The sequence below is a fragment of the Hyperolius riggenbachi genome, chromosome 7, assembly GCF_040937935.1.
Source record: "Hyperolius riggenbachi isolate aHypRig1 chromosome 7, aHypRig1.pri, whole genome shotgun sequence".
NCBI classification, from domain to species: domain Eukaryota; kingdom Metazoa; phylum Chordata; class Amphibia; order Anura; family Hyperoliidae; genus Hyperolius; species Hyperolius riggenbachi.
Window position 1 is genome coordinate 139,927,340 of NC_090652.1, and position 13,264 is coordinate 139,940,603.

General features: G+C 46.9%; 1 protein-coding gene across 5 annotated transcripts in view; it reads right to left on the reverse strand.

The window, feature by feature from the left end:
- Nucleotides 1-13,264, reverse strand: part of LOC137524618 (uncharacterized) — a 571,079-nt gene that overhangs the window by 185,492 nt on the left and 372,323 nt on the right. For all 5 annotated transcript variants that reach the window (XR_011022737.1, XR_011022738.1, XM_068244694.1 and 2 more), the window contains exons 52-53: nt 7,766-7,878; nt 6,080-6,161 (exon numbers count right to left, since the gene is read on the reverse strand). Coding sequence is in view for 3 of the 5 variants with exons in the window: in XM_068244694.1 (XP_068100795.1) it covers nt 6,080-6,161; nt 7,766-7,878 (195 nt within the window). In the remaining 2 variants the exon portion in view is untranslated. The remainder of the gene's footprint in view (nt 1-6,079; nt 6,162-7,765; nt 7,879-13,264) is intronic.

Here is a 13,264-nt window from a genome sequence, read left to right on the forward strand (position 1 = left end):
AATATTTTCTGCCAGAAAGGGCGTATGGAGGGACACTGCCACCATATGTGGAAATAAGTGCCTACCTCTGTCCCACACCTCCAACACGTATCAGGGGTATTGACGTCAAATGTAGCCAGTCTGGCTGGATCTCTATATCATCTAGCATATAGTTTAAAGTTCCTTTCTTGGGCTAATACCGAGGGAGACATTTTGTGAGATAAGACATAAACCTTGTCCCAGTCCTCTTGATCTATTTCCTTACCCAGATCCCTCTGCCAAGTTTCCTGTAGTTTTTGAAGAGCCAGGTCCCCACAGTCAGCAATTAGAATTGTATAAGCTTGAGAGAGCATGTGAAGAGGCTTGGAGGCCCTAGAACAGAGCTCTTCAAACGGGGATAGGCGCCTGTGTACATTTCCTTGGGCGCACAAGGAGTTGTAGAAGTGGTGGAACTGAATGGAAAGGAACCAATTTGGGGGTGAAGCCTCCTCACATCCTCTCCAATTCTCTGGTGGCTGTAGGGAGGTGGATCCGATATAGTGTCTGATTTGCGGCCAGTTATCTCTTCCTCTGCCCAAGAAATCTTTCCTAAGCACCCCAGGACCAAAATCTGCGTTGTCTAAGATGGGTGTAAGGGGGCTGGGGGTAGGTGAAAAATTGTACTTTCTGGACAGGCTGTCCCAATTGCTCAAGACCACACCGGACTAGAATTGAAGAGTATTAGGGGCAGGCCTCCTAGCCTTGGAAGTCCATAGGAGAGCACGTTGGTCAAATGAATCTAAGCTAGATTCTAAGCTAACCCACTGCTTTTGGTCCCTGCCATAGAACTAGTCAAGGACCAGAGTCAGGATTGCAGCGTCGTGATATGTAGCAAAGTTAGGTAATCCCACCCCTCCATCTTCCTTAGCCCTAAAGAGAAGATTGATATTGGTCCTGGACCTCTTACCCTGCGAGAGAAAAGAGCAATTTTTTCGTCTGAGGCCTTTGAAGAAGGATCTGGGGATCTCCACCGGAACGGCTTGGAAAACATATAGCAACCTTGGCAAGATATCCATTTTAATAACGTTAACTCTGCCTAGCCAGGAAAGGTTAAGTTTATTCCATGCCATTAGATCCTTATTTATTTTATCTACCAGAGGAGGGAGGTTTAGCTCAAAAATGGTTGTAAGGTCAGATGGAAGAAGGATCCCCAGGTATTTCAAAGCCCCTGAAACCCATCTGAAAGGAAAGGAAGTTTTGATATGCTGCAGTATGTCAGGGGGCAATGAGATGTTTAGAGCCTCCGTTTTGGATATGTTGATTTTAAAATTGCTTAGGGCCCCAAATTCTCTTGCCTCCTTAAGGAAACAGGGTAATGTGGTTAGGGGTTCTGATATGTAGAGAAACAGGTCATCTGCATATAAGGAAAGTTTGGTTTCATGGTCTCCGTAGTGTAGACCCTTAATATCAGGATTGGCTCGAAGGGCATTATCAAAGTGTTCCATACACAGTATGTCTAACAAGGGGGATAAGGGGCATCCCTGTCTTGTCCCGTTGCCAATGTGGAAGGCGCTTGACAGGATTCCGTTTACTCTAACTTTGGCAGAGGGGGAGCTGTATAGTCCCAAAATTTTATGAAGGAGAGAAGGGCCTAGGCCTATTTGTATGAGAGTCTCTCTCAGAAATCCCCAGTGAATCATGTTGAACGCCTTCTCTGCATCGACTGAAAGGGCACACAGGGGGATTTTGTCTCTCTGAACTCTGTGAATTATTGAGATAGATTTAAGAGTATTGTCTCTTGCTTCACGGAAGAGTGTGAAACCCACCTGATCAGTGTGTATGAGGTATGGTAAACTGGGTTTCAGCCTTTCTGCTATTATCTTAGAGAACACCTTGATATCTAAATTAATCAGAGAAATGGGACGATAGCTACTGCAGGAACTGGGATCTTTGCCCTCTTTGGGGATGACCACGATGTGTGCTTGTAGAGCTTGATATGGGAAGGGATTGTGTTCAGATATAGCATTAAACACCTTAGTCATCAGGGGGGCCAGGTCAGAAGCAAAGCGCTTATAAAAGACAGCAGAGTAGCCGTCTGGTCCTGGACACTTCCCGGGTTTGAGCATAGCTATGCCAGAAAGGGTCTCTGCTTCTGAAAATGGCTCCTGCAGGATTTTAATTGTGGCCTCATCTAGAGTTGGAAGTGCGGTTTTCTGTATGTATGCTATCAGTTTTTGGGACAGCTCTTGTGGACTCATGTCACAGAACTTTCCTTTGATATTGTATACAGTAGCTCTTCATAATAGGCTTTGAACGTGTCTGCAATTTGGTTGGCCCTGTTTACTTGGGGACCTCGCTTTGTGGCAATAGAAGGAATGTAAGTAGCACTTTTTCTGGGATGAAGATATCTTGCCAATATTGTACCACACTTATCAGCCTTTTCGTATAGGACCCCCTTGAACCTCTCCCTTTGAGCCAAAGTATGCTCGTCCAAAATAGATAGGACTGATTGTCTACAGGTATTAAGGTGTAGAGTCAATTGTTGAGAATTGGCGGGGTCCCTTTTAAGTTTCTCCTCCAATTCTCCAATTTCAGCGAACAGTTGAGATAACCTAGCACCCTTTGCCTTCTTTAGTCGGGCCCTATGAGAGATAAGAACCCCCCTAATGGTGCACTTCAGTGCCTCCCATTTAAAGGTATCCAAAGTGTTGTCAGATTCATGAACTCTGATGAAATCTTTGATTGCTCTACCCACATCATCTAGGCACTCCTGATCTTTCAAAAGATTGGGGTTTAGTTTCCAGGAAAATGAGCTCCTAGATCCTCCCAGTAGATCTAGCACACAAGAGACCGGAGCGTGGTCAGACCATAGTCTAACCCCAATGTGGGATGAGACAGCCTTATCCAGTAGACTATGGGAGAGAAGGACAACATCAATTCTGCTAAACGACCCGTGAGGGGCTGAGAAAAATGTGTAGTCTTTGTCCTTGGGATGAAGTACTCTCCAACAGTCCACTAGCCTGAGCGCCAACAGTTTTTTTAAATTTGTATGCGTGTGTGAGAGTATACTCGAGTGTCCCACAGGAATCAATGTCTGGGTTTAAGCATAAGTTCAGATCTGCTCCTAAGATCACTTGACCTTTGGCGATTTTTTCTAATTTGGAGAGGTATCTTAAGAGGGTCTGGCCCTGGTTCTGGTTAGGCAAGTAAAGGGAGGCAATTGTATATTGTTTGATGCAAATTTTCAAGTGAACGAAAATGTATCTACCCAGGGGGTCTACTAGAGTTTCTACATCTGAAAAGGGGAGAGACCTGTGGAGGCCAATAGAGACACCCTTTGATTTAGAGTCTGGAAAGGTGCTGTGGAACCATGTGGTGTAGTTCCGGTCTTTAATCATAGGGAAGTTATCGGACCTGAAGTGAGTTTCCTGTAACATTAAGATTTTAAATTTGGCTTTATGCATGCTATGTAAGATCTGGGATCATTTGGTAGGGTTGTTAAAACCTTTCACATTAAAGGAGGCACATCCACACATCTCCCCCCCTGAACCTCTTCTCACGTTAGCTGCCATAGCTGAGATAAATGTAGCTTGAGGTAACGCTCATTGACCTCTCTGTACCAATTAGCAATGTTGAGACCCGGCCATGCAGTAAGCATAAGTAATGTAAGCAAAGCATTTCCTGAGAAAAAGTGAGATATATAAAAATCAAGAGGAACATAGCACATCAAAATGCACAACTTAATAATCATATTAAAGTTAATAATCACGGTTAGTGGAAAGTCTAGGTACACTAGACTATGATGAGTGGGAGCGAGGAGACCGATAACACACTAGGTTACGACACCTGGGCTCCCAAGGCTCTCCCAGAACTTCGTTAGGTCATCCGGCAAGGAGAAGGAAGCCGATTTCCCATCATGGTGTACTAGGAGCTGAAAAGGGCATCCCCAGCGGTAGGGGATATGCTTTGCTCTTAAGGCCTCCAAGAGCGGGCGAAACGCCCTTCATAGTTGCAAGGTGAGGCGGGAAAGGTCTGCCAATATGGTGATTTTGGCGCCATCGAAATCAATATGGCCCTTGTCCCGTGCAGCTAGCTAGATAGCTTTCTTTACCGTATAGTAATGCAAGCGACACACTACGTCTCTCGGGCAGTCTGGGTTTGTGCTCACGGGGCCTAGGGTACAGTGAGCTCTGTCCATTTCAATGGGAGTGTCACTGGGGTTTCCAAGGAACATATTAAAGATGCCCGTTAGTGTGTGGATTAAATCTTGTACCTTGGTGGATTCCGGAATCCCTCTGACCCGGAGGTTGTTGCGACGTTGCCTATTCTCCTGGTTGTCGATCTTCATGTAGATATCCTTAATTTGATTGGAATGTCTCTCCAGGATTGCGTCTTGGTCTTTCTGTTTCTTTTCCAGCTTCTCTATCTCCTTCTCTGATTCTTCTACTCTGTGATCAATATGGCGAATCTCTGTTTTGACCTCCTCCAGTTCCCTGCGGTAGGTAGCCTAGATTCTACTGACGTATTTCTCCAGGTTGTCTTTGGTCGGGAGAGAGCGGATGTAGTCATGGAGGTCCGTGTCTACATAAGAGTCCGAGCCTTCAGACCTTGGAGGGGAGGGAGGGTTAGAAACGTCTGCCTCTGATATCTGCTCAGCATTAGGCATGGCTGCGGCCTTGTCATGTGCAGGAGGCCCCTCCTCCATCTTGGAACCATCAGCGGCGCTCAGCGAGCGGGTGGTCGGACGAAAATAACTTTGGATTTTGGGAGAACGAGAGTGTCCAGAATGTCTCCGCTCCTTCCTGCTTCTCCTACCGCCCATGTGGGACTGAAACGGTGAGCTGAAACGTGCTTGTTTATAGCCTGGGAGCGACGGTGAAGCAGAGCTCAGCTCAAGCAAGTCCTGCTCGCGCCATCAGCAAGCCACGCCCCCCGGAAGGAGTTAATTTTAAATGGAAGTATGGGTCTTTTTATTAAAACAAAAGTATGTGTGTGAAATTTTACTATTTGGCCACAAACAGGAAGTCATGCGTTGAAGTGTTACTTCCTTAGATACGATGATGCAGGCATCTCATCGATGCTGGTGATCATTGACACTGAAATTTAGATCACTGAATGGGAACTGTGTTCCCATTCACTGATCTCCCTACCAACCAACGGCAACATGAACGAGTGCGGGAGTAATGCCCCTTTTACACTTAAAGAGAAACTCCAACCTAGAATTGAACTTTATCCCAATCAGTAGCTGATACCCCCTTTTACATGAGAAATATAATGATTTTCACAAACAGACTATCAGGGGGTGCTGTATGACTGATTTTGTGCTGAAACCCCTCCCACAAGAAGCTCTGAATACTGCGGTACTTTGGGCAAACTGCCACAATGTAACAATGTTCACAGACAGGAAATAGCTGTTTACAGCTGTCTCTAACAGCCAAAACAGCTAGAAACAGCTACATAACCTGCCCACAGTAACAATGTCACCATGTAATACATGTCAGAATGTGAATCTGGGAGAGGAAAGATTTTACAATGAGCAAACACTGACTAAATCATTTATACATAATTATGGTAAAATATGAAGCACTTTTTTTACTACATTATTTTCACTGGAGTTCCTCTTTAATCAGTTGCTCTCAGTTATAACTGAAAGAAAACTGATTTTCAAAGTAATGCCCATGTTTTCCTATGGCACCTTTCACACTTAACGCGTTTTAACTGAAATTTTCTTCCCAATGTATTGCTATGGAAAAAACGCATACCAATACGCACTAACGCGTACTAACGCATACGAACGCACACTAACGCATACCAACTGATTAAGTGTAAAAGGGCCCTAAGCATAGGGGACAGCCCGGAGCGCTCACAGTGGCGATCTCTCACACTGACCATTGCCCCTTTGAGATTTTGTTTTGTGTTCCTTGGGATCAGTTTTTCAGCTTATGTAACCCATGTCAGTGTATAGCTCATATAATGTACGTATCAACACTTAGCTAGGTCAAAATTAACATCTATCAGTTGTAAAATTAACTTATCAGAAAGTACTTCATCAATCTGGAGACTGCCCTTAGATAACAGGAGACACATACTCGATGCACTGCACTTGCTCCTGTGCACTCACCGCAGTGATTAAGCTGCTAGAGGTCGGGAGGTAGGACTGCAGTGCAGATATGCTGTGTGTTGCTTTCACAATAACTTCATCACTGAAAGAAAGGAAAATAAGTAGCTATTTAACAGGATATACAATATAGGAAGGAACATTTCCAAGATTCTAGGCACACTTCATATTACAACAGGAGAGAGGTGTGCATGAAAACATGCGCTCCACTCATCTCCCCACATCCCCATTTATTCTGGATCATCTCACCCCATAGGATGGGTATGAGTAGACATGGGTGGAGATTCTGCCCCTGTGCACACCTCTATTGCAGGTTTGGGTCATACAAGTGATGTATAATGAACAAGGAAACTGATAATTTTATGGAATTCATAGCAGCCTATTTATGCAAACATAGATTTACTCTCTGTTGTAAAATCTACTAGGTAGGAGGAATTTATGCAGCACATGACAGCACTTAATTTCAGTCATATGTCAGGAGAGACACTAAATTATATATTTTCTTGCAAAAGGAGGCAGGAAGAGGGACAGAAGGAGCCACAAAGGGGGGGCAGAGGAGACAAAATGGGGGACAGAAGGAGGCATATGGGCCAGAAGGGAAAAAAAGGAGGCACAGGGAAACAGAAGGAGGCACAAGAGGACAGAAGGAGGTGCAAAGGGGGACAGAATATGGCACAGTAGGGGACAGAAAGATACACAATAGGGGACAGAAGGAGGCACAAAGGGGGACAGAAGGAGGTACAAGGAGACAGAAGGAATAACAGGGGGATAGAAGGAGGCACAGGGGGACAGAGGGATGCACAGAGGGGAAGAGGCAGCACAAGGGTGCTGAAGGAGGCACAAGGGGACAGAGGGAGGCACAGGGAGAAGAAGGAGTTACAAAGGGGAGCAGAGGTGGCACAGGGGAACTGAAGGAGGCACAAGGGAACAGAGGGACATACAGGAGAGCAAAGGTGGCACAGCGAGACTGACCAAGGCACAAGGGGGACAGAAGGATGCAAGGGGGAGGGGTCACAGAGGGAAACAGTGGCGGCTGCCTGCAACTTACACTATCTGGATCCTGTGTCTGCTCTCCAGGGACCAGTGATGCTGTTGCTCTTCAGGACACTAAACTTCCTGCTTCTGCACAAAAACCGCAGAAGCAGGTGATCAAATGACTTTGGTTAAAAATGGCCCTGTTTGTTAAAGCCGAAGCAGGTGAACTGGGGATAATGCATGCCGAGTAAACTGGGCTTCATCATAGCCCACAATTAAAGTTGTGACTATAGTGGAGATGGAAGTGCCAGAGTTTGGCTATGGAATAGCTAGTGGCAGTGAATGCAGCTGTGACTACGTACAAAGTTTGGCTATTGAATAGTTGGCCTCCACCTTGCCATAGTGGCAGTGCTGTGGCAATGGACGCTTGGCTATAATATAGCCAAGTACCATTCAGCTCTGGCAGAAGAGGTTTTTTTTCTTGGTTGTTTTTGGTTCTTTCTGACCACTTCACCATAATTAGGAACTGGTAGTTTCTATGACCTGATCAGATGTTCTGCTGGAATAACCAGTGGAAAGAGATTACATTTATTCCTTCATTAACAGACAATTACGTAATCCAAAAGTTTTGTCTGTTTTACCATTTGCAAGTAGCTGGAAGACAGCCATTCTTTTTTTGTTTTAATCAGTAATCTATCTAATGGAAATACTGACCTCTGCTGCTCAGATTTGACATTAGCAACAAGGAATACGCTTGTGCCTTGGTCACAGTTGATTCTGAAAGATCCACCAGTATCTGCATCGCTTGCAGTGATTTGTAGTAGCACCTGATGAGAAGAAAAAGGCAGTATAAAAGTCACATAGAACATATGAACAACAGTCCCAAACAGGTGGCATATATGGTTCTAGTTATACAGTGGATCATACAGAAGAAAATACACATAAAGTGCTGCTGCCCACAGTACTTTAAGGGCCCCTATCATAAATATGAATAAAGGAGACTTTGAAAATCCCCTATGAGGAGAGGTACTAGTCCAAAGCCTGTGGTTAAGCAGGTCAAAGCTGCCAGATTTATAATATATGTAATAGTGACGGCTAAATAAGAAGTAGTTAATTTTACAATGCATTTCACTTATGTGAATGTGTATAATTATGATTACAATTTACTGTTTGTTGTGATTGCGATCCTTTGAATAAGCTCTGGTCTTTTACCTTGCAAAATGTTTAGATGAAATCTAGCACCTGTCTGGCTGTTCCTTCACAAAACTAGGGGCATAGCTACAAATCATTGGGGCCCCTGGCAAGACTTTGAAGGACCTTCCTGCATTGTCTATTTCTCCTCCCTGTAGAGACCACTACAGCCAAGATGTCCATCTGCCACTGGTCACATAACAGTGTGGCCACCATGACTCACCCTTCGTCCAAACAAGTATGGCTAGAAGAACCTATGCACTGGAGTGGGGAGGGAAGCTGTATCAGAGGGAGTGAGGGTATGAAGATGAGGTGCCTTGCTCCCAAGCTCCCTTGTAGCTGTAGGGGCTGTATCAGAGGGAGAGAGGATATAAAGGTGAGGCACCTCACTCCCTTTCTCCCAAGGTTCAGTTCAGCTGTAGGGGCTGTATCAGAGGGAGTGAGGATATAAAGGTGAGGCACCTCGCTCCCTTGCTCCCAATGTTCAGTTCAGCTATAGGGGCTGTATCAGAGGGAGTGAGGATATAAAGGTGAGGTACCTTGCTCCCTTGCTTGCAAGCGTTAGTTTAGCTGTAGGGGCTGTATCAGAGGGAGCGAGGATATAAAGGTGAGGCACCTCACTCCCATGCTCCCATTTCAGCTGTAGGGTCTATATCAGAGGGAGTGAGGATATGAAAGTAAAGCACCTCGCTCCCTTGCTCCAAAGGTTCAGTTCAGCTGTGGGGGCTGTATCAGAGGGAGTGAGGGTATAAAGGTGAGGTACCTTGCTCCCTTGCTTGCAAGCGTCATTTCAGCTGTAGGGGTTGTATCAGAGAGAGTGAGAATATAAAGGTGAGTAGAGATGGCTCAAACCTACGATTTTCGATTCGCTAACCTTGAACGCGAACTTCCGCAAAAGTTCGATTCGCACTAACTTTCGCGAACCGCAATAGTCTTCAATGGGGAGGCAAACTTTGAAATCTAGAAACATTTATGCTGACCACAAAAGTGATGGAAAAGATGTTTTAAGGGGTCTAACACCTGGAGGGGGGCATGGCGGAGTGGGATACATGCCAAAAGTCCCTGGGAAAAATCAGGATTTGACGCACAGCAGCGTTTTAAAGAGACACTGAAGCGAAAAAAAAATGATGATATTATGATTTGTATGTGTAGCACAGCTAAGAAATAAAACATTAAGATCAGATACATCAGTGTAATTGTTTCCAGTACAGGAAGAGTTGAGAAACTCCAGTTGTTATCTCTATGCAAACAAGCCATTAAGCTCTCCGATTAAGTTAGTCGTGGAGAGGGCTGTTATCTGACTTTTATTATCTCAACTGTTCCTGGACTATTTACTTTTCCTCTGCTAGAGGAGAGGTCATTACTTCACAGACTGCTCTGAAAGACTCATTTTGAATGCTGAGTGTTGTGTAATCTGCACATATTATAGAATGATGCAATGTTAGAAAAAACACTATATACCTGAAAATAAAAGTATGCGAATATTTTCTTTGCTGCTAATTTTCTAGTAATTATTCATAGTACACAACCAATTCACTATATCATATTTTTTTTTTCCGCTTCAGTGTCTCTTTAAGGGCAGAAATCACATTGCATGCTAAATTGGAGGCCTAAAATGCTTTAAAACATCTTGCATGTGTATACATCAATTAGGTAGTGTAATTAGTGTACTGCTTCACACTGACAGACCAAACTCACTGTGTAACCCACCGGTTGTTTGTGTAGTGATGGGCGTACTGGACTGGTGCACACCATGGTGAGAGTGCAGGCCATGGCGGTTTTCAAGCCCATATGGTCGCCGGGCTGAGGTAGCTCAACGACAGAACAGCAGTGACTGTCCAGCTGATTGAATTTGGTCTGTCCACAATGAAGCAATGACCTTATTATCTTGGGTGTGCCCCCCCCCGAGACACTCATACAGCTGGTGGTCATTGCTTCATTGTGATACACAAGCCCCTTCACCGCGGCAAGGTAACGATCACGAAGGGGAATTGACACATGTACATGCCTTTTGTTTTGTTGTTGCAGCTGCAGTGCAGCCAGAAACATTAGGCAGGCATGTACACGCAGCAGAAACATTATTATAGCGGCCACTGCTAGCAGTGGTCTTAAAAATGCATGAATCCGCCTGGAGTCCTGGACCCTGTTGGTGGTGGCGGAGAAGGCAGTGAAGTGGCCTGCAGGCAGAGATGCTGTGTGGGGAGCAAATTAATCTTGGGGCAGGCAGTCACACGGCGTGCAGGCAGAGATGCTGCGTGTGGGGACTGACGTGGGCGGGCAGTAGCCCTCCGAGATTCATGTCTCATTCATTCTCATAGTGTTTACATGCAGACTTAAGGCCAGGTAGTCGGCTACCTACAGGTCGAGGCGTTGGTAGAGGGTGGATCCAGAAGGGCTAAGGCGAGATGTTGGACTAAAGAATGTCCGCATGTCCGACATCACCATGAGATCGCTGGAGCATTACGACTTTGCCTACGTGGAAATGGGAGAAGGATTACTAGCAGTGGTACCTTTATTCCGTTGTGCTGTGACATCACCCTTAAACGCACTGTAAAGCATAGTTGCCAGCTTGTTCTGCAAGTGCTGCATCCTTTCTGCCTTCAGGTGAGTTGGTAACATCACCGCCACTTTGTGATTATACCGAGAGTCTAGTAGCGTGGCCACCCAGTACAGGTAATTCCCCTTGAGTTTTTTTTATACGGGGGGCCCTCAATAGGTTGGACAGCATGAAAGACGCCATCTGTACAAATTTGGATGCAGATGTACAATCCATCTCCTCTTGCTCTTCCTCAGTGATGTCAGGTAAGTTCTTCTCCTCCCCCCAGCCATGAAGAATACCACTGGAACGTTGAGCAGCACAAGTCCCCTGCAATGCCTGATGCGGGTTGTTCTTCCTCCTTCTCCTAAAAAAACAAAACCTTCCTCATCATCTGACTCCTCTTCCCCACACAACTCTTCCTCCTCCTTCTCCCCCCTCTGTGCTGCCGCAGGTGTTGAGGAAACATCTGGTTCTGCTGAGAATTGATCCCACAACTCTTCCTCCTGTTCCTGCAACTGTTCCTGTTCACGCTCCTCCACAGCTTGATCCACCACTCTACACACGGCATGCTCCAGGAAGAAAGCATATGGGATCAAGTCACTGATGGCACCTTCACTGCGATTGGTATTACAAATGTGCAGCTGTCACACACACAGGTACCATGAACAGGTGCAGTGACTGGTATATAATATAACACTGTGTGTGGTCACGTAGGTAGGTGCACTGAACAGGTATGCAGTGATTGGTATCACTGTGTGTCACACACATAGGTACGGTGAACTGAATGTGCTGGGCCTGGCAGTGGCACAGTGGCAGTTACTGAGGGGCCAAGAGCCAGCTGCGACTGACTGACAGGGCTGTATATGCAAGTGTCTGTGGGACACACACACACACACACACACACACACACAAAAAATAGATCACAAGAACAACATTAGATCTCAAAAGAGCTGTTGAGGGGTGCTTTTTAGCAATACGTATTAGCAAGGAGCAAGCTAACAAGCCTAACAAGAGCTTTCCCTGTCTACAGCAGGTTTCTCTCCCTTCTCTAATTCCGGCAGCCACACGAGTGAGGGAAATGACCGATGCTGCCTGCCTTTTATAAGGTGGGGGGGGGGGGGGGGATCCAGGAGGGTGTGTAGCCAGATTGGCTACTATGTGTCTGCTAACTGTGATGTAGAGGATCAAAGTTGACCCTAATGATGTAGTATAGGGGGCGGGTCGAACTCACATAGTTCACGTTCGATCACGAACCACTGAACCGTTCGGGCCATCTCTAAAGGTGAGGCGAGGTGCCTCACCTTTAGAGATGGCCCGAACGGTGCGGTGGTTCGCGATCCCAAGGTTCAGTTCCACTGTAGGGGCTGTATCAGAGGGAGTGAGGATATAAAGGTGAGACACCTCGCTCCCTTGCTCCCAATGTTCAGTTCAGCTATAGGGGCTGTATCAGAGGGAATGAGGATATTAAGGTAAGGCACCTCACTCCCTTGCTCCCAAGCTTCATTTCAGCTGTAGGGGCTGTATCATAGGGACTGAGGGTATAAAAGTGAGGCACCTTGCTCCCTTGCTTGCAAGCATCAGTTCAGATGTAGGGGCTGTATCAGAGGGAGCAGTGGCGGACATACGGCCGTGCAGGCCGTGCCGCCGCACGAGGGCCCCTGAAGTTCCGTTGCTTCAGGGGCCCATTAAGTATTGCTGTTGTTTTTTTTTAAATTATTATTATTTTTTTTTTTTCCCTGGGGGGCTCCGACTCCTATCCTCCCCCCCTCACCTCGGGGCCCCGCCCTCATGCGGCGGGAGAGCGGCAAATACAGGAAGTCTCTGGGGCTCCGGGCAGGCGCTGGAGGCTCAGCGGCCGCTTGGTCTCCGATGTCTCCAACTCTATACTGCTCGCTACTAAACCAGGAAGTAGCGAGCAGTATACAAAGTTGGAGACACGGGAGACCAAGCGGCTGAGCCTCTAGCGCCTGCTGGAGCCCCAGAGACTTCCTGTATTTGCCGCTCTCCCGCCGCGCATACCAGGAGGGGGGCCCCCTGAGGTGAGGGAGGGAGGATAGGATAGGAGTCGGGCCCCCCACCCGGATAGCTACCCACCCACCCAGCTACCTACCCACCCGGCCACTTACCTAACCACCCTCCTGGCTACCTACCCACCCACCCACCCGGCTACCTACCCACCCACCAGGCTACCTACCTACCTACCCACCCGGCTACCTATCCACCCACCCGGCTACCTACCCACCCACCAAGCTACCTACCCACCCGGCTACCTACCTACCCACCCACCTGGCTACCTACCTACCTACCCGGCTACCTACCCACCCACCAGGCTACCTACCCACCCGGCTACCTACCTACCTACCCACCCGGCTACCTACCTACCCACCCGGCTACCTAACCACTCACCCGGCTACCTACCCACCCACCAGGCTACCTACCCACTCACCCGGCTACCTACCTAGCCACCCGGCTACCTACCTACC